Here is a 22,642-nt window from a genome sequence, read left to right as displayed (position 1 = left end):
GATAGGAGGTATCGTGGGTGGGAGGGAAGAAATGTGTACGGCAGGGTTATAATTTCCATACGTTGGCCAGGGAAGACCTTACTGAGAAAGTGACATTATAGAAAACGCTGGAAGGCAGTGAGGGAGTAACATGTGGCTGCCTAGGGGCAGAGCACAAGTTACTAGAACAGCAAGTGCAAGGATAGAAGTATAGCTGATGTGTTCAAGCAAAAAGGCAAGTGCTGCTCTGAGCGGTCAGAGGGTGGGCAGAGGGACTCACAGACCGCCTGAAGCCGTAAGGGACTTGGGTTTTTCCCTGGAATGATATTTGAAGTTAGTGGTGGGTTTTGAGCAGAGAAGTGCCACTGCTCTGCCTGCTGTATTTAAAACAGATTAGGCTGAGGGAAGGGAGCAGACCAAGACTAGAAACAGGGAAACCAATTAGGATGGTACTGGAATAATACAGACCAAATGACGGGGGCCTGAACTGGGATGGTGGCAGTAGAGGTAGGTAAGAAGGAGCGTGATTCTGGATATACTGTGAAGTAAAGCTAACAGGATAGACTGTTGGATTAAGTGTAGGATGTGAGAGAAAGAAAAGTATCAAAGGTGAGTCCAGGGTTTTGGCTTGAATCATCAATAAGAGTTGCCATGTACTGGGAAAGAGTGTAGCATTTGAAGCCCAAGGAGGTGGTTCTAGCCCTGCTCCTTTCTAGCTTTGTGGAGCCTTTCGGTGCTCCTAACATGGGAATAACAACACTAGTTGTTACAGCGAATGAAACAACATTAGCAAAAGTGCTTTGTAAACCATAAAAGGCTTAGATATTACTATAAGCTCAATAATTTTAGAGCAATTGTTTTGTTTCATCAACTCCTTCCTTCCTCCTCCCGTCAAAAATATGCATAGACATTCCTGTAGAAATTAAGCCAAGAAGCCTGGAATTTTAAATTCTGTTATGTATACAAAGCAGTCCTTTTAAGCAGCGCTTTCAGTCAAGGCACAACACACCAGTGTAGACAAACCCAGAGCCCAGCACGACTAAATGCCATGGGGGGCGGGGGGGGGGGGTTCGCTGCCTTTACCCCTTGTTGACGTTCTTGTCATCGTCCACCCACTGGATGTGGATGTGCTCCTGGGGGTCCTCGGCGTCGGCCTTGCCACAGGTGATGGTGAAGTCCTTCATCTCTCGCAGCGCCTGCCTCAAGGCATCCATGTTCTCTGCAGTGATCTGGACCATAACGCCATCTGAGAATCAGCAGCAAGACCGTACAGATGGAAACAACGGAAAGCCAGGGAGAGGGGGCAGCTGAAACATGGTACCTGGCATCTGGCAAATCCCTCCAGGATGTAGTGGAAAACTTTGCGCTGCTCTCTAAAGCTGACGATACCAACAGGTTTTGTTCTTTGAGCTGAACTCTTACTGAAAGTGCTATGAAGAGCGAATGCCAAGATGGGTTCTGCTTAAAACAGTGGCCTGTTGATTTCACTTTAGATACAACAAGAGTTTCTCGAGACTGCTCAAAAGGAAAACTACACATGGTCATATCGTTCTTTGGACTCTCAGAGTATTTTGTTCCTGTTTCCACTCTTGCATTTATCATGCTCTAATCATATTCACTGGTTTGCACTTCTGCCTCTCTCACCTTACTATGACTGCCTGTCATTTACTGGGTGAATGCCCAGTAAATATTTGTTAAATAAATCAACAGTAGAGGGATAGGGGATAAATCCATTTACTGACTAGCAACAAGGCCAACCTACCACATGTGTTTCACATGGGCTACCATGAGCCAACAGACGGTAATCATTGGGGGCCGCTACGTACCTGAGTCAAAGGCAAACACTGAAATTAGGGGTGAAAATTGTTATGTGTGAGTAATTATCCTGCTTCACTGACACAAAATTTTGTCAGCTGAAATAATTTCTAAAGAGCTTCAATAAAAATGTCATAAATTCGCATATAATTGCTCTACTGACACACACAGTGGAATGCAGGCCTAAGGAATTCCCAGCCCAAAGGCATCAATCAACATGACTTCTGACAAACTGCCTTTAACTGTAAGGATCTGCATCAGTACAATTTATCATTTCAACAACAATGAAAAGGTGTTTTAAAATTATTTTTGTAAAGACACAATTTCAAATATAGTAAATACTTGATCACATAAGCATTAATTAGTCACTTAAGACCAAACAATGATTTAACTTCCAGATTCTTAACAATTTCTTAATAGCATGTTTCTGCTTTGTAATCAGTTGTGAAATTTAGTGGTAAAATATTAGTATGTTTTGCTCTTCACATGTTCTTTTATTAAGTTTACCAATAAAAAATATCAAAGTCAGTATCTATTAACATATGTAAGATTATTTACGTTTTTCAATTAACACACTGGAATTCACCCTCTGGAAGAGCTGCTTTTAGACAGAGCCCTGGAGTGAGCTACTGTGAAATAAAAACATGCTGTCATGTGTGATAGATTGTATTTTCCAAAGATGACCACAGTACATCCTGTGTCACATGCTTTTCTACAATGCTATCTTCCTATTTCCCCATCAATAAGTAGAGTCTAACTCCTGTCCCCTTGAATCTGAGCAGACTTATGACCACTTCCAACACCAGAGTATGATGGAGGTGGCACTGTGCAACTTTCGAGGCTGGGTGATAATAAGCAACATGGCTTCTGCCTTATTGCTAGAACACTTGTGCTTGGGGTCCTGAGCCATCATGTAAGAAGTCCAACTATCCCAAGGCTGCCATGCTAAGGAGTCTAATGTGAAATGCTCGTCATCATTCCTCGTCTGTAAACCATACTAGGCCAGGCCCTGGACATGTGAAGGAACAAACCTTCAAATAATTCTAGCTCCCAGCCATCAAGTAACCACCATCCTTCAAGTCAAGTCATCCCAAGTGAGGCCCCAGACATCAGTGAGCAGGGTCAAGCCATCACTGCATTGCCAAGTCAAGGGCAGACCCAGAGGGTTCACTGAGCATGATAACATAGTTGCTGTAAGCCATTAAGTTCTGGGTTAATTTGTTCGGCAACAAGAATAACCAGATCAAAATACAGTGAAGAATAATTGACAAAGAAAAGAAGCCGTATGTTCATTAGCATTTCATTAACTTTCATCTAATGAAAGGCTATGTGTCATGTCTCACTATAGCGAACCAGCAGCAAGCACATCCCATTCTGTATCCCAAATGATGACTGCAACATTCCTGTGGGTAAGAGGGACTGAACTTCATCTACACATTTACAGATTTACACCCAGTGGTATATCTGAATTCAGACACTGTCCCTTGGGTACCTTATCCCAACGCTGTGAGAGGTCATCTCTTAATGTTTATGTCACTGTTCTATGGTATCTCTACCACTTACTTCTTAGGAGAACTAAGCGTCATTATGACAGTTTTAATTAGCTGAAGAGTGAGATGCTATTGAATAAGTAATAGGAGTGCAAAAGTCTATGGCAAAAATGTCAAAGCTTCCTTTTAATGTCCCTTGCTTTTCAGTTGTACAATTAGGACTGAACTAATGTACAAGCAATAAATAACTCATTCTTTACCTTCCACAATACTGGACTTGGCGAGATATCCTGAAGAAGATTTCAGAGCGCCACTGAACACAAAGAAACTGGCACCAGTCACTAAAATAGCAAGAGAAATAGTTTAGTGAAGATAGACCCTGAGATGGAGGACCTGAGAACATACTGAAATAGTAGTTGGGAACTCCAACCATCATTATCTATAAAACAAAAAACACCAACTCTATATACACCACAATATACAAGTAACCAATAATTCTAATGCTTATGATAGGTTGGGAATGAGGTTTAAATATATACTCTCCCATTTTGTTTTGTTCTCTCTCCAATCAAGAATCAAAGAATCGGGCCGGGCCAGTGGCTCAGGTGGTTGGAATGCTGTGCTCCTAACACTGAGGTTGCCAGTTCAATTCCCACATGGGCCAGTGAGCTGCGCTCTCTACAGCTAAGATTGTGAACAACAGCTCTCCCTGGAGCTGGGCAGCTGTGAGCAGCCAGAGGTTGGCATGAATTGCCATGGGCTGCTGTGTCCTGCCCGTAAGTTGAATTTTATTTCCACATAATAGAAAACCTTAAAAATAGAGATAGGTATTTTTCACCATGTGCTACGGTGTGCTGCCATGAGCGGCTGGCAGCCAGTGTGAGTGGCCGGCAGCTGGCGAGAGCTGCCATGAGCTGCTGTGAGCGGCCGACCAACAACCAGTGACCGGGTGACGGACTGCCTCAGCCGGGGGGGAGCGTAAGGCTCATAATACCAGCATGGGCCAGGGAGCTGTGTCCTACACAACTAGACTGACAAACAATGGCTTAAACCGGAGTGAGGGGGGAGACGGAAGAAGGGGATAAAAAAAGAATCAAAGAATCATACAAGCAAAGAAATCTGAGTGGTCAAGTCTAGGGCTTTGGCCTGAAGCCTGATTTTATAAATAAAATTATACTGGAATACAGCCATGTCCATTCATTTACACACTGTCTATGGCAGTTTTTAAAACATGACGCCACAGAGTTGAGTAGTCGGTGACAGAGACTATAGGCTTGCAAAGCCTAAAATAAACAGAAAAGGTCTGCTGACCCCTGATCTAATTCATTGGTTTTCAGGTGTTTTTTTTTTTTTGTTCAAATATCTTTTGAATATGAAGATATGGTTGACTATTTTATTTACCAAGTGGAGCTATTAAAAAAACAAATACGTATTAAAAAAACAAACACTTGATACCATTAACTCTTCATAAAAGAAAGGATACTTAATACATTTACCTCTATGAAAACTTAACTACACTATCTTTATTTTTCCACATCTTAAATTGGACCAAACTATTCCAATTCCCTACCCATCAGCTCTGCAGGATCTCTAATAGGTAACTCATCCAGCCTTTGTCAGAGATGCCTAGTGACTAAGAGCCCACATTAGCACAAGGCGGCACATTCTATTTCTAGATAACTCTGGTTACAGAGTGTGCTCTCAAATTGAGCCCAAATCTAGATCTTTGTTACTTTCACCCATTGGTGCTGGTTTTGGCCTTTTGTAGCTATAGAGAGTAAGTTGAATCTGATTTCCACATAATAGAAAACCTTAAAACTAGAGAGAGTTATTTTTCACTCTTTCCAATCTATACTTTTTCAGGTTAAACATTTATGCTTCATTCAAGAGGTCTTCCTTTGATCTAATTTCAGATTGTTCACGTCTTGCATCATCCTCTGAAGACCTTCTAGTTTTACTAATTACATTGATGATATCCAGAACTTATTCAAATATTCCAGGTATGATTTGACGAGGGAGTACTGTGGACTTGTCACCTACCTTATTTTGGATATCGTATTTGAATATTTATGTGCTAAATACCTTTTATATCTTTATTAAACAATTAAAATATATACTGAAGAAAGTGACCTACAGTATGTCTTCTAGAGAAGTGTTTCATAAAGCGTACTAAAGAAAGCTAGTTTTAGATGATATTAGAGGTAAAAGAGTCGTGGTCAAATAAATGTAGGAAGGGCTAGGCATTGTCCTCCTTTTGGAAAATCACAATATACATACATCAGCTTGTTAAAGGCTCTGAAAAGTCCTACAGTAAAGGAATCTGTTTAAATTTGTTTAACTCAAGACTTCTCATTTTAATGTATTAAGCAAGACTTTTATTTATTTATGTGAATATTTTTTAAAACCGCAGAATCTGATAAGACGCTTCAAGAAATGCCACACTGAGCAATGCTCCTTAAATTCTAATGTGCATTTGAATCACACTGTGATTGTGTTAAAATGCAAATCCTGATTTAGCAGATCTGGGGTGTGGATTCTTCATTCTTAATAATCTAAGTCATGAGACCACATTCTGAGTACCACTGAACCTAGAAACCTTCCTTCAAAATCCTGTCAACCCCCTAGTAATTAACATTCTTTGAGTATGGTCATTCAACAAGCTCCAAATACAAGAAGCATATTCTCACTATGGGGCCTACTCTCCTACCTTCAAATACCAATGCTGGCCTTGTCAATATCCCGAGGCAGTACTGAGGCAGTATTTTCAAAGTTCCCCGCAATAAAAGAGATGCCATTTGCAACTCTGAGTCTGGCTACTTGGGAAGTCAACATAAAATCCTGGAGAATAAGCTTGAAAAGGTTAAGTTACTCAGATTGTTTGTGGCTACCTCTCTAGCGAGTAAGTGTCATGGGGCTGTGATAACCAACTTTGCAAGTCCAGCACAATCTCCATTCTCACAGTCTCAATCAGTTCAACTACTTACCCTTTCTGGGCTGATTGTGAATACTGATAGCCTGGGTCTGATAATTCCCATCATCATTCTGTACACACACGAGATGAGAGTCTGCTTTCTCATTGAAGCAAGCACCTCCTGCCAGGACATGCTCATTGGACTTGTTCATGGCTTTCATCATCTGAAATCAAAGAAGAGGGTTACCTTTCTTATTCTGCGAAGAATGGGGTTTTTTTGTGTGGTTGTTTTTGGTCTGACAAAATACAACTCCTTCACCTTCTCAAAGACAAAACAGACTACTGTATTATTATTATTAAAGTGACAAAGGGGATACCAAATAATGCAAATAAAGTGAAAAATCAAATCAATCACTAAAAAAAGTCAATATACACAAAAATTCCCCGTATAGTTTATACGTGATTCGTATTATAACCTAGGCACATGACACATTTTGCATTCATTTTTTGTCTTTTATTGCTGCACTGAACTCAAGTAACTAAAATTAGTTTAGCTAATTACAGTAGTTTCTACTATCCAGTGGATTCTCTGAGGATATTATATATATACAGAAATTTTCAGTCAAAAGAGTGTCCCATATTTAAGAGTGTTTGCCTCCTTTTTCCACATGCAAACAAAGGAGTGAGGTCCTGCCCTCTAGAAATAAATACATTCCATTGTTTCTTAGGTTTATAATTTATGTTTGAGATCATCAATGAAATCACAAATATTTTGCTTTGTTCTTCAAAAGATTTAAAATGATAATTCTGAAGCTAACCTATAAAAACTCAAAGGCCACCATTTTGTGTCTAGTAAACAAATCTGAATTTACATTATCTTGATGCTAAACTCTGGCATCTGGTTGAAATAAGCTAATAATAACTTGTTTTTATTTCCCAGTTTTTCCTTCATGCCATCCCATTTGTTCAACTTTCTGATCCAATTCTTTAAAATGGCTTCAATCTTTTGAATATCTAGTCCAAACTTTTATTTTGTTTTACTCCCCTCTTCCTCTCATATTATCAACAGCAGTATCACAGTGTGAAAAATACCAGATGAGTGTTCTGATATCTTTTATATTCCTGTATCAATACAGTCAAAAAAATTTACTGAGGTGAAATTCACACAACATAAAATTACCCATTTTAAAGTGAACAATTCAGTGGCATTTAGTAAATTCACAATGTTGTGCAACCACTATCTTACCTAGTTCCAAAACATTTCCATCACTCCAAAGTAAAACCCTTTACTCTTTAACCAGTTTCTCCCCACTCCCCACCTCCAACTACCGATCTGCATTCTGTCCCTATGCATTTATTCTGAACAGTTCATGTAAGTGGAACCATGTGTGATCATTGTGTCTGGCTTTTTCATTTTGCGTAACATTTTGGAAGCTCATCCATCCATGGTGTGGCATGTATCAGTACTTCATTCCTTTTTATGGATGAATAATATTCCAGCGTATATACAGATTAGGCGTACCAACCCCTCATGCAGTCGAAAATCCACGTATAACTCTTGACTCCCCTAAAACTTAACTATAGTCCCTGGGTATGCAAGGGGGATTGGTTCCAGGACCCTTGCAATGCCAAAATCTGTGGATGCTGAAGTCTCATACAAAACAGTGTAGAACAAAGCAGACAGTTGGCCCTCCACATCTGTGGATTCCCAATTGCAGACTGAAAATACTGTTTTGGATCTGCAGTTGGTTGAATCCTCCGATGCGAAACTTGGGGATACAGAGGACTGACTGCATATTTACCGGAAAAAAATGTGCCTATAGATAAACCTGCACAGTAAAAAAACCATGAAGTTCGAGGGTCAACTGTATATATACCACAATTTGTTTATCCATCCATCCATGGATATTGGGCTATGTCTACCTCTTGACTACTGTGAATAGCGCTACTATGAACATGTGTGTACATGTACTTGTTATGAGTACCTGTTTTCAATTCTTTGGGATTATGTACCTAAGAATGGAATTATGGAATTATATGGTAATTCTACACTTAACTTTTTGAAAAGCTGCCAAACTGTTTTTCATAGTGGTTGAACCATTTTACATTTACACCACCAACATACAAGGATTCCAATTTCTCTACATCCTCGCCAATGCTATTTTCCATTGCCTTTTTTTATTATAGCCATCCTAGTAGGTATGAAGCAGTACCTCACTGCACTTTTGATTTGCATTTCCCTGATGACTAATGGTGATAAACATCTTTTCATGTGCTTGTTGGCCAGTGTATATCTTCTTTGGAGAAATGTCTATTCAAGTTCTTTGTCCATTTTTTTTAATTGGATTGTCTTTTGTTTTTGAGTTATGAATTCTTTATATATTCTAGATACCAGACCCTTATTAGACATAAGATTTGCAAATATTTTCTCCCATTGTATAGGCTTTTTATGTTCTTGCTGATGTCCATGGATGCACAAAAGTTTCTTTTTTTATTAGTTTCAGATATAAAGTCTTTAACTTTTATCTATTTTTTTCTTTTCTTACTTGTAATTTTGGTGTCATATCTAAGAACCCACTGCCAAATTCATATTCATGAAAATTTACCCTCATGCTTTTTTCTAAGAGTTTTATGGGTTTAGCTCTTACATTTAGGTCATTGATCCATTTTAAGTTTTGTATATGATATGAAGTAGGGATACAACTTCATTCTTTTAACATGTGGAAACTGAGTCGTCCCATCACCCTTTGTTGAAGACTATTGTTTCACCACTGAATGGTTTTGATACCCTTGTCAAAATCAACTGGCCATAATGTGTGAATTTATTTCTGCGTTCTTAATTCTATTCCAGGCCAGTACCACAATGTTTTGATCATTGTAGCCTTACAGTAAATTTTAGAATTGGTAAATGTGAATCCTCAAATTTTGTTCTTTTACAAGATTATTTTGCCATCAGGGCCCCTTACAATTCCAAATGAATAATCTGACTGTTGGTTTTTCCTTTTCTGCAAAAAAAAAAAAAAAAGGCCATCGGAATTTTGAAAGGGTTTGCATTTAATCTGTATTGGCATCTTAATATCAGGTTTTCCAATCTATGAACATGAGGTGTCTTCCCATTTATTTCTTCAAGTCCTTTCAGCAATGTTTTGTAGTTTTCAGGGTACAAGTCTTTTTGCCTCAGTTAAATTTATTCTTACATATGGTATCGATACAATTATAACATACGATTTTTTTGGCTTTACTTTATGTTTATAACTCTTGCAAAGTTAATATTTTAATGTATTACTGTTTTACCAGAGGCATTCAAACAATAGTATTCCTCTCACACTGACATTTATCAATCCCACTCACCAGTCCACACTACTTTTATCAGCATTTTCCAAAGATTACTTTTAAGTAAATATTTGCAAACAAGATAAGTCAGCTGGAAGATTCCGACTTAGTGAAGTCAACTGATAGACTAATTTAGGTTCTCATTTGCAATTTACATTTGCATCATGTGAAATAAACTGACATAATCACATACAGCAATTAAAAAAAATATTATACCTATCATTTCTTCCATATCATGCTAAAGTGGTTTCTAATTTTGTCTACACTACACAGATTAAGAAATATTTTCAATTCATGCATTCTGAATAAATAGCTAGACTCTAAGGAAATAATTTCCTTGGATGTCAATTTCAAGCCCAATGAGATAAAAAGCTTCATATTACTTTAGAAATGAACAATTTTTTTCTCTTAAAATCATGTTCATTTACCCCAAGAGGAAAGTTTCCCAGATATTCAAAGGAACTTAATGATCATAAAATAAACTTACACTTGTCATATGATGATTGATATAAATATTTGATTTTCCATTTTAATTGTGCTATTTCTTTGCCCTATCAATTGAAGTTGTGTAATATCTTGGTATCTATCCCTATTTGAACCACAGTTCAAGACCTAATTATCTCTTTTCTGGACATACCGGTAATAACCTTATAATTGGTTTTCCTACAGTCTATGTCTATCAGTTCTGATTCATTGTCTACAATGTTTCCATATTTACCACAGCACAGCTGTGATCAAGTCACATCCTCTCCATCTTGTCCTCCACTCACAATCACAAGCTTCCTAAACTCTGGCCCGAATCAGCTTTCTGTCTTGCTTCACTTCTAACTGTATCCTTATATGCAGGAATACTTCCCGATGCACGACTATCTTCCATCTCTGAGCTTTAGCATATGCTATTACCTAGCCTCCCTTTTCTTCTCCCACATCCAACACCTGTAAAATCTGCCCTCCAAATCAAAGCTTAGTAAAAATACCAATTCCTGCACGTAGCCTTCTCTAATTCCCAATCAGACACCAATGGGACCACTCCCTTCTTTGAACTGCTGTAGCACATTCTTTGTATTTCTTAAATGGCATTGTCTACATTCAGCCTTGGATGAAGATTAATGCGTAGCAAGAACTCAAACCAGACTGCCTGTATTTCAATCCTGGCTTTGCTACTAACTAACTAGCTGTGTGCCCTTGGGCAAGTAATTTGATTTCTCTGTGTTCCAGTTTTCTCCTCTGTAAAATTAAATAACAAAAGTTAACTATTTGATACAGTTATGAGAATTAAATAAATGTTTGTAAAGTGCTTAGAACAGCACTAAGAACATAATAAGCACTGATTAAGGATTTGTTAAATAAAATTTGTACGCTTGTCTCCTCTACCCTGCTTATAAAATCATAAAGCAACCTTAAAATCTGCAGCAAATAACTCAACTGAATACCTCTATGAGATAAAGGGATTCAGCCCCTTAAGAGCTCACAAATTATTGTTGATGTCACACTGATAAAAGGCAGGGAAACTGCTATGACAACAGTATGTGCAAAATAGCTAACATCTATGGAGCACCAACCGTGAACCAGGCACTGAGCTAAATGCTACATGGCTCTTACCTTGAAAGAATCATTTAACGGACATCAACATAAGCTTTGTCTACCTGTATTTCCCACTGCCGTAGTCTTAACCATTGATGAAAATCACAAAAGCCAATTAAAGAATGTAATTCTAGGAACGACTGTGCTGGAGGAATGTGTGAGGCGCTATAACATCTAATCCATCTCTGAATTAACACACCATATCCTTCAATTACCTCTATTGAGATCTCATGCTAAAACTGATGGTTTATTTAACCTTTTGATTTGCGATGGGAAGGATGTGTAGAGGAGAAGTTTAAGCAGGGCCTTGAGGAATAGCTACAATTTGTATTTAATGTGTAAGGCTTACATTGCCCACGGCAGGTACTCAATAAATATTTGCTGAATATATTAGTAAACCATGTAAGTAAGGGATGGATTTGGAGGGTTTGTCTTATTCATGGAATTATACTGAGAATAAATGTCAGATGATGTTAAAAACTTTTTTGGTTCACTTATAATTGCAGTCTCACATAGATTAGGTATCCAGTAAAATAAGTTTTAACGATTTAATTCAATAAACATCTATCAAGCAACAGGGACTTTGGGTAGGAAGTTCCATTACAGAGGCACAGAAAATCTATGAAAGCAAACCACTGTACCATGGATATAATGAACAATGAAATATAATCTCTGCTCTCAAGGGCATAATTCAGAGCAGGAGGGCATTCATACACATCAGCTATACATATTACATGAATCAAGTAAGCTGGGGAAACAGGAAACAAAGAGTGACACTGCCTAGGGCGTGGAGAATTGCAGGTATGTTTCCTAAAGGGTGTATCATTTCAATTGGCTTTGAAATCAGGGACAGAAGAACACTTCAGATAAAGAGAAAACCATGAGTGAAGGAACAGAAGTACGACTGCGAAGGGAACACTGAGCTGAATAATGAAGGAAGAGGTGGAAGAATATCCTTTCCCAGAGATATTTAGAAAAAATATAAGTATTTATCTTTCTAGTTAGCTGAAGTTCACTTGTGTCCAGAAGCTAGCACCCACCTTCCAGTCTTATACATCTACATGTCAACTATGAACCACTGCTTATTCATTTAGCAAATAATTACTGAGCATCTAATATGTACCAGGCACTATGTTAGCATTTGGTTTATTCAATAAATCCCTCCCCTCATGGAACTTAGATTCCTGAGTGTGTAAGGGGACAAAACAAAAACAATAAGCAAAATAAATAAGTAAAATACATAAAATGTTAGACATTGATAAGCACTATATAGAAAAATAAAGCATGGAAAAAGGACTAGAAGTGCTGGTGGGTGCCATTTGAAATAGGATAGTCAGGGGAGGCCTTACTGAAAAGTGAGGAGAAAGCTATGGGATTATCTAAGGAAGAGCTTTAAGAGATTTAGAACAGCTGGTACAATGGCCCTCGGGTGACAGCATGGTGGCATGCCTGGCAGTTTCAAGGAACATTAAGGACAGTATGGCAGGAGCTGAGTGATAAGAAAAAAAAGAGGTATAAGAAATTAGGTTAGAGAAATAATGGGTTAAGGAATACAAATGGTATAGAGAACTTAGTTTTTATTCTGACTGAGGTAAAAGATCTTTGGAGGGTTCTGGGCAGAAGAGTGATGTGATTTGACTTAGTTTTAATAGGATCACTTCCACTGCTGTGCTGAGAACAGACTGATGGGGGAAAGGTACCAATAGGAAGACCAGTTAGGAGGCCACTGCACAAATCCAGGGCACAGATGGTTAACTTAGACCAACAAGGTAGGTCCAAGGATTGAGAGGTGGTTGGGTTCCAGATATATTTGGAGGGTAGAGCCAGCAGAATTTCCTGATAGACTGAATATGGGATATGAAAGAAAAGAGTTTCAGGTGACTGCAAAGTTTTGGGCCTGGTAACTGGATGGCACTGCCATTAACTTAGGGGAGGCTGCAAGAAGAGGTTGTGAGGGAGGATCAAGAGCTCAGAGTTGAACCTGCTAAGCCTGAGATGCCTGTGCAAATAGAATGTCAAGTGAGCAATAAGACACTCAAGTCTACAACACAGGGGAGAGATTCAGGTTGGAGGAAGACACTTGGAAGACATGAGTAGAGAGACAGAATTTAAGGCCAGAGGATTGGCTAGATCACCAAGGAAATGGATGGAGACAAAACGTGTAAGGACTGAGCCCTTGGGTTTTCTAAAACGAGTGACAAAGGGGGTCAGAAAGGGGGATCTACAGAGACAGAAATTAAATTGCGGGAGATGAGGTGTGCCCTAGGAGCCCAGGATTTCTTGTGGTGCTTGAACGTATGAGATTAGAGCTGGTGGTCTCAAGACCAAAAGTAGCAGCAAGGTTGTGAGTGCTGGGAGATAGGGAAAGCTGGGGATTTGGCTAGAAGCAGTGCTGTGGAGCCAGTGGTCACTCTTATCAACAGGCATGCAGCGGCTTGAGGGTGGGGACAGTCTCACTCTGAGCACGCAGTGCTCGCAGGGACCTCCTATTGCAGTCAGTGCAGGTACAGCATCCCGGGTTGTTCTTGGGGATTCTTTCATTTTAATTTATACCTGTGGTTAAATACTGTTTTCCACATATAACCCTAGCAATAGCTACACCAACAGTCAATGGAACATCACTTCCCTCCTCTGGACTATTTTCCAGGGCACCTTTCACCAACTCCTTTTGTTCTTTTGAAAAGAGGACTTACCAGTCCCTCCTTCCCAAGGGAAAAAAATGCATTCTTCGAAGGCCAGAAAATAAAACATTCCTCAAACAGACTTTAGGGTCATCTTATCTGTTCTTCCTAGCGCTACAATGAAATTATGCTTTTGTAATTTCACATTTCTCTGAAGAATATGTGTAACTTTGAATTAAAATAAACCCAAACTCCTATTTTAGAATCTTAAAAGTGGAAAGAATCTCAAGAGGCCATTCAGCCTAAATTATACAAGATGTGGAATTGTACAGATATGATTTCAGAGATTCTTGCATTATATCACAACGAACATAAATTTCTCTAGGCCTGTCTCTGGTTTTGAGTAAAGGGTTATTAAAATTTTGTTCCTTTTTGCTTGAGATTTTAACATTGGGTTAACTCTTTAGCTCTAGTCACCCAGTGACCCGATAAAAGTTTGAATGTCCATTGCTTTGCTACAAAAAAATTGCTTTATTTTTTCCGTTATATTTAAAATAATTGACAAAATGTACATATTTAAAGTGTACAATTTGATGAACGTGCATACACTCATAAAAATAGCTCTTAAAACCACTCTATTCTGTTACATTTACCTATACACAGGTATGTACACCAAAACAATACTGTCTTGATTAATCTACCTTTGAAATAAACCTTAACATCAGTAAGTGTAAGTCCTTGAATTATGTTCTTTTTCAAAATTGTCTAGGTTCTTTGTATCTCCATATAAATTTTAGAATCAATTTCTACCCCAAAAAAGGCCTGCTGATTATTTTCACTGGGATTGTGCTGAAGCTATGGATCAACCTGGGGAGAACTGACATCTTAACAATATTGAGTCTTCTGACCCATAAACATAGTATATCTTCATTTATTTGGGTCCTCTTTAATATCTCTTAGCAATGTTTTGCAGTTTTTAGTATATAGGTATTGCAGATCACCTAGCAAACTTATCCTTAAAGTACATCATATTTCTGATGCTATTGTACTGTTTTTAAAATCCAATTTCTGATTGTTTATTGTTAGTATACAGAAATACAACTGATTTTTACACAGTGGTCATGTTTTCACTATCTAATCAGTCTGACTAGAAGTTTCTCCGTTTTATTAATCTAAAGAACTAGCTTTTGGTTTCATTTTTCAAATTATTTTCTGTTTTCTAGTTTATCAATTGCTGGTCTTGTCTTTATTATTTCCTTTCTTCTGTTTACTTTGTGTTTCATTTGCTCTTCTTTTTCTGATTTTCTAAGGGAGAAAAGTAGGTCTATGACTTGAGATGACTCTTTTTCCCTAATATAGAAGTTTCATTCTATCAGTTTCTCTCTAATCACGACTTTAGCTGCATCCCACAACTTTTGATATGTCATGTTTTCATTTTCAGTCAGCTCAAAATATTTTCTAATTTTCCTTTAGGTTTCTTCTTTGATCCATGGATTATTAAGAAGTGTCTGTTTTGTTTCCAAATATTGTGATTTTCTAGAGTTCATTCTGGTATTGATTTCTAATTTACTACTATTGGGGTCAGAAACCATACTTTGTATGATTTCAGTCATTTAAAACGTATTGATATTTCTTTTACACCACAGAATATGGTTTATCTTTGTATTAGGTTGGTGCAAAAGTAACTGCGGTTTAAAAGGTTAAAAATAGGGGTGGCCGTTGGCTCAGTTGGTTAGAGCGTGGTGCTAATAACACCAAGGTTGCTGGCTGGATCCCTGCATCGGCCATTGTGAGCTGCGCCCACCTTAAAAAATAAATTTTAAGAAAAGGTTAAAAATAATTGCAAAAATCGCAGTTACTATTGCACTAACCTAATAAGTGTTCTATGTGCACTGGAAAAGAATGTGCATTCTGCTGCTGTTGGGTGGAATGTTCTATAAAAATCAATCAAGTCAAATTGGTTGATGATGTTGTTCAAGTTTTCTATGTCCTTAATGATTTTCTATCTACTTCTATCAACTATTGAAACAGGGTTAATGAAATCTCCAAATATACTTAAGGATTTGTCTATTTATCCTTGTAGTTCTATCAGTCCTTGCATCATCAATTTTGAAACTGTTATTACATGCATAAATATTTAGAATTGTTACACCCTTTTGGTAAATTGATCCCTTAATAATTATGAAATGTGCCTTTTCATCCTTGGTAATATTGTTTATTCTGAAATATACTTTGATATTACTCTATCCACTGAAGTTTTCTTTTGATTAGTATTACTATGGTGTATCTTTTTCCATTCTTTTCCATTTAAACTATTTGCGTTCTTATACTTCAAGTGGTTTTCTTATTCACAGCATATACGTAGTTCAATCGTGCTTGTGTATCCAATCTAACCATATCTGCCTTTTGAGGGTGTTTAGGTAATTTATACTTAATGTGATTATCGATATTGGATTTAAATCTTTTTTTATTTTCTTTTTGTCCCATCTTCTCTTTGTGCTCTTTTTTCTTCTTTTTCAAGCCTTTTTTATATGACTGGTTTATCTTCTTGGCTTATTAACTATACCTCTTCATTTAAATTTTCCTCTTGGACGCTTCTGAATATATGTTATACATCTTTATCAATCTCCTTTAAAGTAATATTATACCACATCCTTTGTCATATAAGAACCTTACATCTGTATATTTCCATTTCACCTTCCCTGGCCTTTGTAGTATTAATGTCATATATTTTGTTTCTACATAAGTTATAAACTGCACAAAACAGTTATTACCTTTGTTTCATATAACTATCTTTTAAAGAGATTTTATATTAACCATTTTTGTTGCTCTTCGTTCCTCTGTGTAGATCCAGATTTCCACAAAGGGTAGATTTCTTTTAAGCTTGTTGGTAGTATCAGAGAAACCTGAATTTATGGGTAACTTGGATCACGAGGAATAATCTGCCCTTTTTTCACTCTAGCGGGTAAGAACACAAACTATTCCTGGCCCTGTGAGAACTGTCCTACCTGTTCCTTTCCACTGCATTTCTCACATACAGGCAATAATGAGTACTCAGCTGAAGACACAACGGGAACAGATCTCCAGGGTTCTTTTCTTTACAAGACAGTAATCCGTCTTGTAAATTCTAGCCATCATGGCCTCCCTATGTTCTCAATTCTCTCTCTTCAACTCATGGAGAACTCTTGGTAAATTTGGGTTCCCCCTCCCTGCACTATGGTCTGGAAACTCCAGACAGTAAGGTAGAGTAATCATAGGGCTCATTTTCTCTGCCCCATTGCCCTTTGTTTTGTTTTGTTTTTCCCACATATTTTGTCTTGAGGTTTAGCTATTTAAGGTAGATCAGTGTATTAGTGTGCTAGGCCTGCTATAAAACAGCACCACAAACTGGATGGCTTAAATAACAGAAATGTATTGTCTCACAGTTCTGGAGGTTATATGTCCAAAATCAAAGTGTTGGAAGAGTTGTTACCATTTGAGGGCTGTAAAGGAAAGATTTTTTCTAGATGTCTCCCTTGACTTATAGATGGCCGTCTTCTCCCTACACCTCGCACATCATCTTTTCTCTACGGGCATCTGTGTCCAAATTTCCCCTTCTTATAAGGACACCAGTCATATTGCATTAGGGTTCACCCTAATGATCTCCTTTGAACTTGATTACCTCTATAAAGACCCTAAAATTGGCCCTAAAATCAGATTGGTTATTGTTAAACTGATGTCTATAAAAATCAGTTGAGCACAGTGGTTAAGAGTAGGAACACTGGAGTCAGACTGCCTGGGTTTGACCCTCGCTCTACCACTTGCTAGCTCTGTGCTGTAATTCCCTCATCTATAAAAAGATATCTACAGTACTCATCTTATAGATTAGTGAGATACATATATGTTTAGAAAAGTGCTTGGTACATAACACACCCTCAATAAATGGCAGTTATCACAACGATAAAATAATCTCATTATGAGAATTATGAGTAGGGTTACCAACACAGATCTTAAATGGCCTTGAAAAAGGAGATTAGAAAATTCATATACTACTTCATTTATTAAACTTTCCTTCCATGCTATCAGAAGTACTATTTTCTTCTGGCTTTGTAAGCTTAAATGCTTTCCTTGGTGACCCCTCTTACCACATTTTACATATAGCTGCCAAAACTCAGTTTTCTAAAACTGTACTTTAAGTCATTTGTTTGATATAGAATCTGTAAAATATCTTTATAAATTTTCATGTTAATAGATGTTTGTGAAATAGGTAATAAAACTTCTACTATGAGAAATAAAACAAGTTTTCAAAGTATAATCTCGTTTAAGAATATTTAGGGCACAAATTATATAAAAATAGTTCACTTTAAAGATATGACTCTATCTAGTCTAGTCTATTACTGTTTGATATTCTAAGGAAGGACTACCTAACAGCTAAAAACTGCTAACTGTATTCCAGAAAAAAATTAAGCATACACTCTAGCTACTATTTTCCACTGTCCTGAAAAAAGCCATCACAGAGAAAGCCATGGGTAAAGGCTTTCTTCATATAAGTCATTTTCACATAATAATGCTGAGCTCTGAGCATATAAGTCCAGTAAGACATTGTGTGATCCTAAGTGCATACCAAGTACAGAATGTTTACTAAATGTACAAATGAATAAGTGAACAGATGACTGAATGAAGAAGTGAAAGAAAGGAAAGGAAGAGAGGGAAGGAGGAAATTATTTCACACCAAGAAGTAGTAGAAGTAGTAGTGAGGGAGTTACCATCCTGCCTAATAAAACAACAAATTTCAACCATTATAATATCAAACTGTGTTTTAAAATAAAATTTCTCTTTTAAACCACAATGATTACTATTAGACATTTTAGAACTGATCTTAAAAATGTTTTAAATTTAAGAAAGACTTCACATGGCAAATAGGTAAAGAGCATTGTTTATGGAACTTAATGTGTATATAGTATGCACAATTTCATTTTAGTAACAAAATACAGCTTAATTCAAGATGCAATCATTTACTTTTGGAAACTTACTTAAAAGTCATTTCAGGACTCATAGTGAGCTGTGCTTAAACATTAAGGATAGTGAAAAACACAATGTACTTACAGTAAGAAGGTAAAATAAAAAGATCCCATCATGAATGTTATAAAGTTATCTTTATACCTTAATCAAAATGCAAATCTATCACTTATTACCACAGTGATATACAATATTAAACAAATACTTGAATACTTACCGTTTTATTTGTCATCACTTAATACTTTCTGTATTTGTTTGTTAACTGTCTCCTCCCTCTAAGGTAAGCTCCAAGAGCATTAAAAGGTCAAAAGTACAATTATTGACTAAATAAATCACAAATTTAACATCCTGCCTCTCTGGTATGAAATTTGTCATCATTGATCTCTAAGTCATACAATGTTATGAACTGATTTCACTGTCAATTAATTTAAAAATAAAATGCATATGTGATCCTGTATTTTTCACCTTCATTCATATATTCAACTATAAAAAAAATATGCCTTCATAGTAAATCCTACCTCGTTGTATCTGTTGCTGGGAATTTTGATGCTGGTTTTCCGAACTTCCATGTCAACCACCAAACCTTGAACTACTGGCAATGTATACTGGTAATTTCTGAAGTCCTGAGCAAAAACAGATTGGAGTGAAATAAAGAATTCATCAATGGCAGGATGCAATTTATATTAATAAAATTAGTGCAAATAGAAAGAATGTCAAAATAGAAAGATTTCATTTATCTAAAGAATAAGGAAAAGATAATGCAAGTCCCATTGTGTGTGTGTATTCTAGCTCTCTGTTAGACTATAAATTCTTTTAAGGAAGCAGAATACAAAGTTTCATATACTCCTTATATACAATATTAAACAATTATCTGAATACTTAACCCTGCTTTATAGACAATATTAAACAAGTACTTGAATACTTAACACTTTCTGTATTTATTTGTTAACTGTCTCCTCCCTCTAAGGTAAGCTCCAAGAGGATAAGAACTCTCACTTGTTTTGTTCTTGTTATATTCTAAATGCCTGGGACATCCTAGGCACTCAACGAATATTTGTAGGGTAAAACACCCTTTCAGAGGTTCCTCCAGGCTATGATAAGGACCTCTATCTACTTTTACTATTTTTTTGGCCAGGTTTGTGTTTGGACTATACTCACAAAAAGACACATGGTAGCTTACATTGGACAAAATGAGCAATAAAAAATTGGATTTAAATATGAAAACAACAGGGCCCAATAATCCCATGGTACCCTACCACTGGGACCAGCATGACCATCCAGTCTGGAAGTGGCCAGGGCTACGGCCTGGGGCACAGATACAGGGAGGGACAGATTAATGCTAGAATGTTTGAGGGTTGGCCAGGGACACCCCCTGACTTCTTTACAAAGAATAGATGGTAAGGAAGCAAGGAGATAAGATAAATATAATAAAAACAATTAATTTACTTTTGGAATCTTACTTAAAAGTCATTGCAGGACTTAGAGTGAGACAGTGATAATTTTGACCAAGATGTTAACAGTTCAAAGATTGTGAGAAGTTATCAGATTCTAGTTATATTCTTAAGGGAAAACAAGAGTCAAGGATGATTTTCAATTTTATGGCCTAGGCAACTAATTAGAAGACTGGAATTCCATTTACTGAGATGATTGGAAGAGTAAGGTGGCAATTCAGAAGGCTGTAGAAGAAGCAAGAAAGAAAGAATGGTGACCTAGAGATTAAGGAAAGAAAATGGGCAGATATTAGTAAGTTGTTGAATAGAACTGTATTTTGATTGTTTCTATTTACTCAGGGAAATTGGTGAGACTTTCATCAGGTGAAAATGAGGAACGGAGAGCACAAATTGGAAATTTGAGAAGAGATAATATACAAATAGTCATTGAGGAAAGTAGGAACGTATTACAAACCAGGAAAGATTGCCAGGTAGGTCTGAGAGCTCCCTTAAGGGTACTTACTGGTCACGAATCTAAAGTGAGACCAATGATATTATAAGCAGATATCAGGCTTAGCTATAAGTTAAGAATGAAGAAAGAATTAGATCCACATAGGAATGGTCAATTGACTTTTGATAAGGGCGCAAAGTCAAGTAAATGGAAAAAAGGACAGTCTTTTCAATAAATGGTACTAGAAAAATTGGACACAAAAGGAAAAAAAACAAACTTCAAACAATGCCTCACAATCATAAACAAAAATTAACTAAAAATGGATCACAGATATAAATATGAAATATAAAACTATAAACCATTTAAAAGAAAAAGAAAATGTTTGTGATGTTTAGTCAATAAGTTCTTAGAAAAAGCATGTTCCATAAAAAAATTAATATTCTACGAAAGACATTGTTAAAAGAATGACAAGATAAACCACAGACTGGGAGAAAATTATCACAAATGATACAAATTTGACAAAGGACTTACATTCAGAATATCTAAAAAATTCTCAAAACTCAACAATCGGAAAAGAACAAAATTTTTAAAATGGGAAAATATCTGAACATTCACTAAAGAAGCTATAAAGAGGGCATATAAGCACACATGAAAAGATGCTCTAAATCATTCAAGAAACATATAAATTAAAATCACAAAAAATAAAACTATTGGAATGGCAAAAATTAAAAACAAAAAGAGAAACAGCAAGTGCTACTTCTTTATATTATAAAGAAAAAATGTGTTTCTTTATATTACTGATGAATGCTAACCACTGCAGGCATTTTGGAAAATATTTCCATAGCTCCTTATAATGTGAAACATACAATATGACTGAACTATCTCACTCCCAGGTATTTATCCAAGAGAAGTAAAAACTAATGTTCACACAAAATTTCAAACATGAATGTTTATAGAAGTTTTATTCATAGTCACCAAAAACTACAAACAACCCAACCAAAATATCCATCAACAGATGAATGGATAAATTGTGGTTCATACATACAAGTGAACAGAACGCAGCAATAAAAATGAACTATTAATACTGAAGAGTGCCACAATATGCCACCCCAATATGTCCCCTTTGTTGATCTGTATTTAGCCAGTCTAACATAGGATCCTACCTGAAGAACCTACAATGAATAGAGAAAAAACATTTTATTTCCTCCCCAACAATACATATAACAACACAGATGATTCTTAAATACATTATGATACTAAAAGAAGCCAGAATGAAAAGGCTACATACTGTATAATTCTAATTCTATGATAACTTGAAAAGGCTTAAACTATAGGGACAGAGAATTAATGGTTACCAGATGTTAGGGATATACCAGCAAATTTTCTGGAGTGATGGAACTCTTCTGTATCTGGATTGCAACAGTGGAAGTAACATAACTATATAAATTTGTCAAAATTCTTAGAAATATACTCCAAAAAGGTGAATTTTAATTTTTTTAAAATTTTTTAAAAGAAAAGTAGAGTTAACCAGGATTTATATTTTCCAGGCTACCATAACAGAGAATAAAAGAGACAAAGAAACAAGAATTACATGAAAAAGTGATTTTAATGAGGAAACTAAGAAATAAGATAGGTAAAGAGAAAAAAGGAGGGTGAGAGACAGTGAAAAGGTGTTGGAATCAAAAGATTGTAAATCCTGGTAAACTAGAGATAGAGAAGGTAGTAATAGCTGTTAGGCCATATTTAGGCTAGGAGCACAAACCTTCTTATCTTAAAAGCCATCTTGTCTTGCATTGTACCTTGTACCTGCCGGATGTGGAACCAGAGGGCTTGGTCATGCCCGAAACCCTTTGTTGATAGAGACATTGCAAGAAAAACCCCCTGAAGCATTGAAGAAGAAACAGCCTCGTTTACCCCCTCCTATAAAACTCATACCCCTTTTTGCTCCGGGAGGTTATGGTCTTTTCTAGCCTGATGTCCCACAGCTCAAACAATGCCAAATAAATTCTAATAGACCAATTTTGGTTTAC

At 36.7% G+C, this 22,642-nt stretch overlaps 1 protein-coding gene across 2 annotated transcripts in view; it reads right to left on the bottom strand.

Moving 5' to 3' along the window:
- ZFYVE9 (zinc finger FYVE-type containing 9) overlaps positions 1–22,642 on the bottom strand; it is a 130,120-nt gene that overhangs the window by 9,302 nt on the left and 98,176 nt on the right. For both annotated transcript variants that reach the window (XM_074334715.2, XM_074334716.2), the window contains 4 exons: positions 19,250–19,354; positions 6,269–6,419; positions 3,545–3,625; positions 1,063–1,225 (listed from right to left, as the gene is read on the bottom strand). In XM_074334715.2, the coding sequence (XP_074190816.2) occupies positions 1,063–1,225; positions 3,545–3,625; positions 6,269–6,419; positions 19,250–19,354 (500 nt within the window). The remainder of the gene's footprint in view (positions 1–1,062; positions 1,226–3,544; positions 3,626–6,268; positions 6,420–19,249; positions 19,355–22,642) is intronic.

The sequence above is a fragment of the Rhinolophus sinicus genome, chromosome 14 (assembly GCF_057876585.1).
Source record: "Rhinolophus sinicus isolate RSI-liver-muscle chromosome 14, RSI-T2T, whole genome shotgun sequence".
Lineage (NCBI taxonomy): Eukaryota > Metazoa > Chordata > Mammalia > Chiroptera > Rhinolophidae > Rhinolophus > Rhinolophus sinicus.
This window is presented reverse-complemented; position numbering and strand designations above follow the sequence as displayed.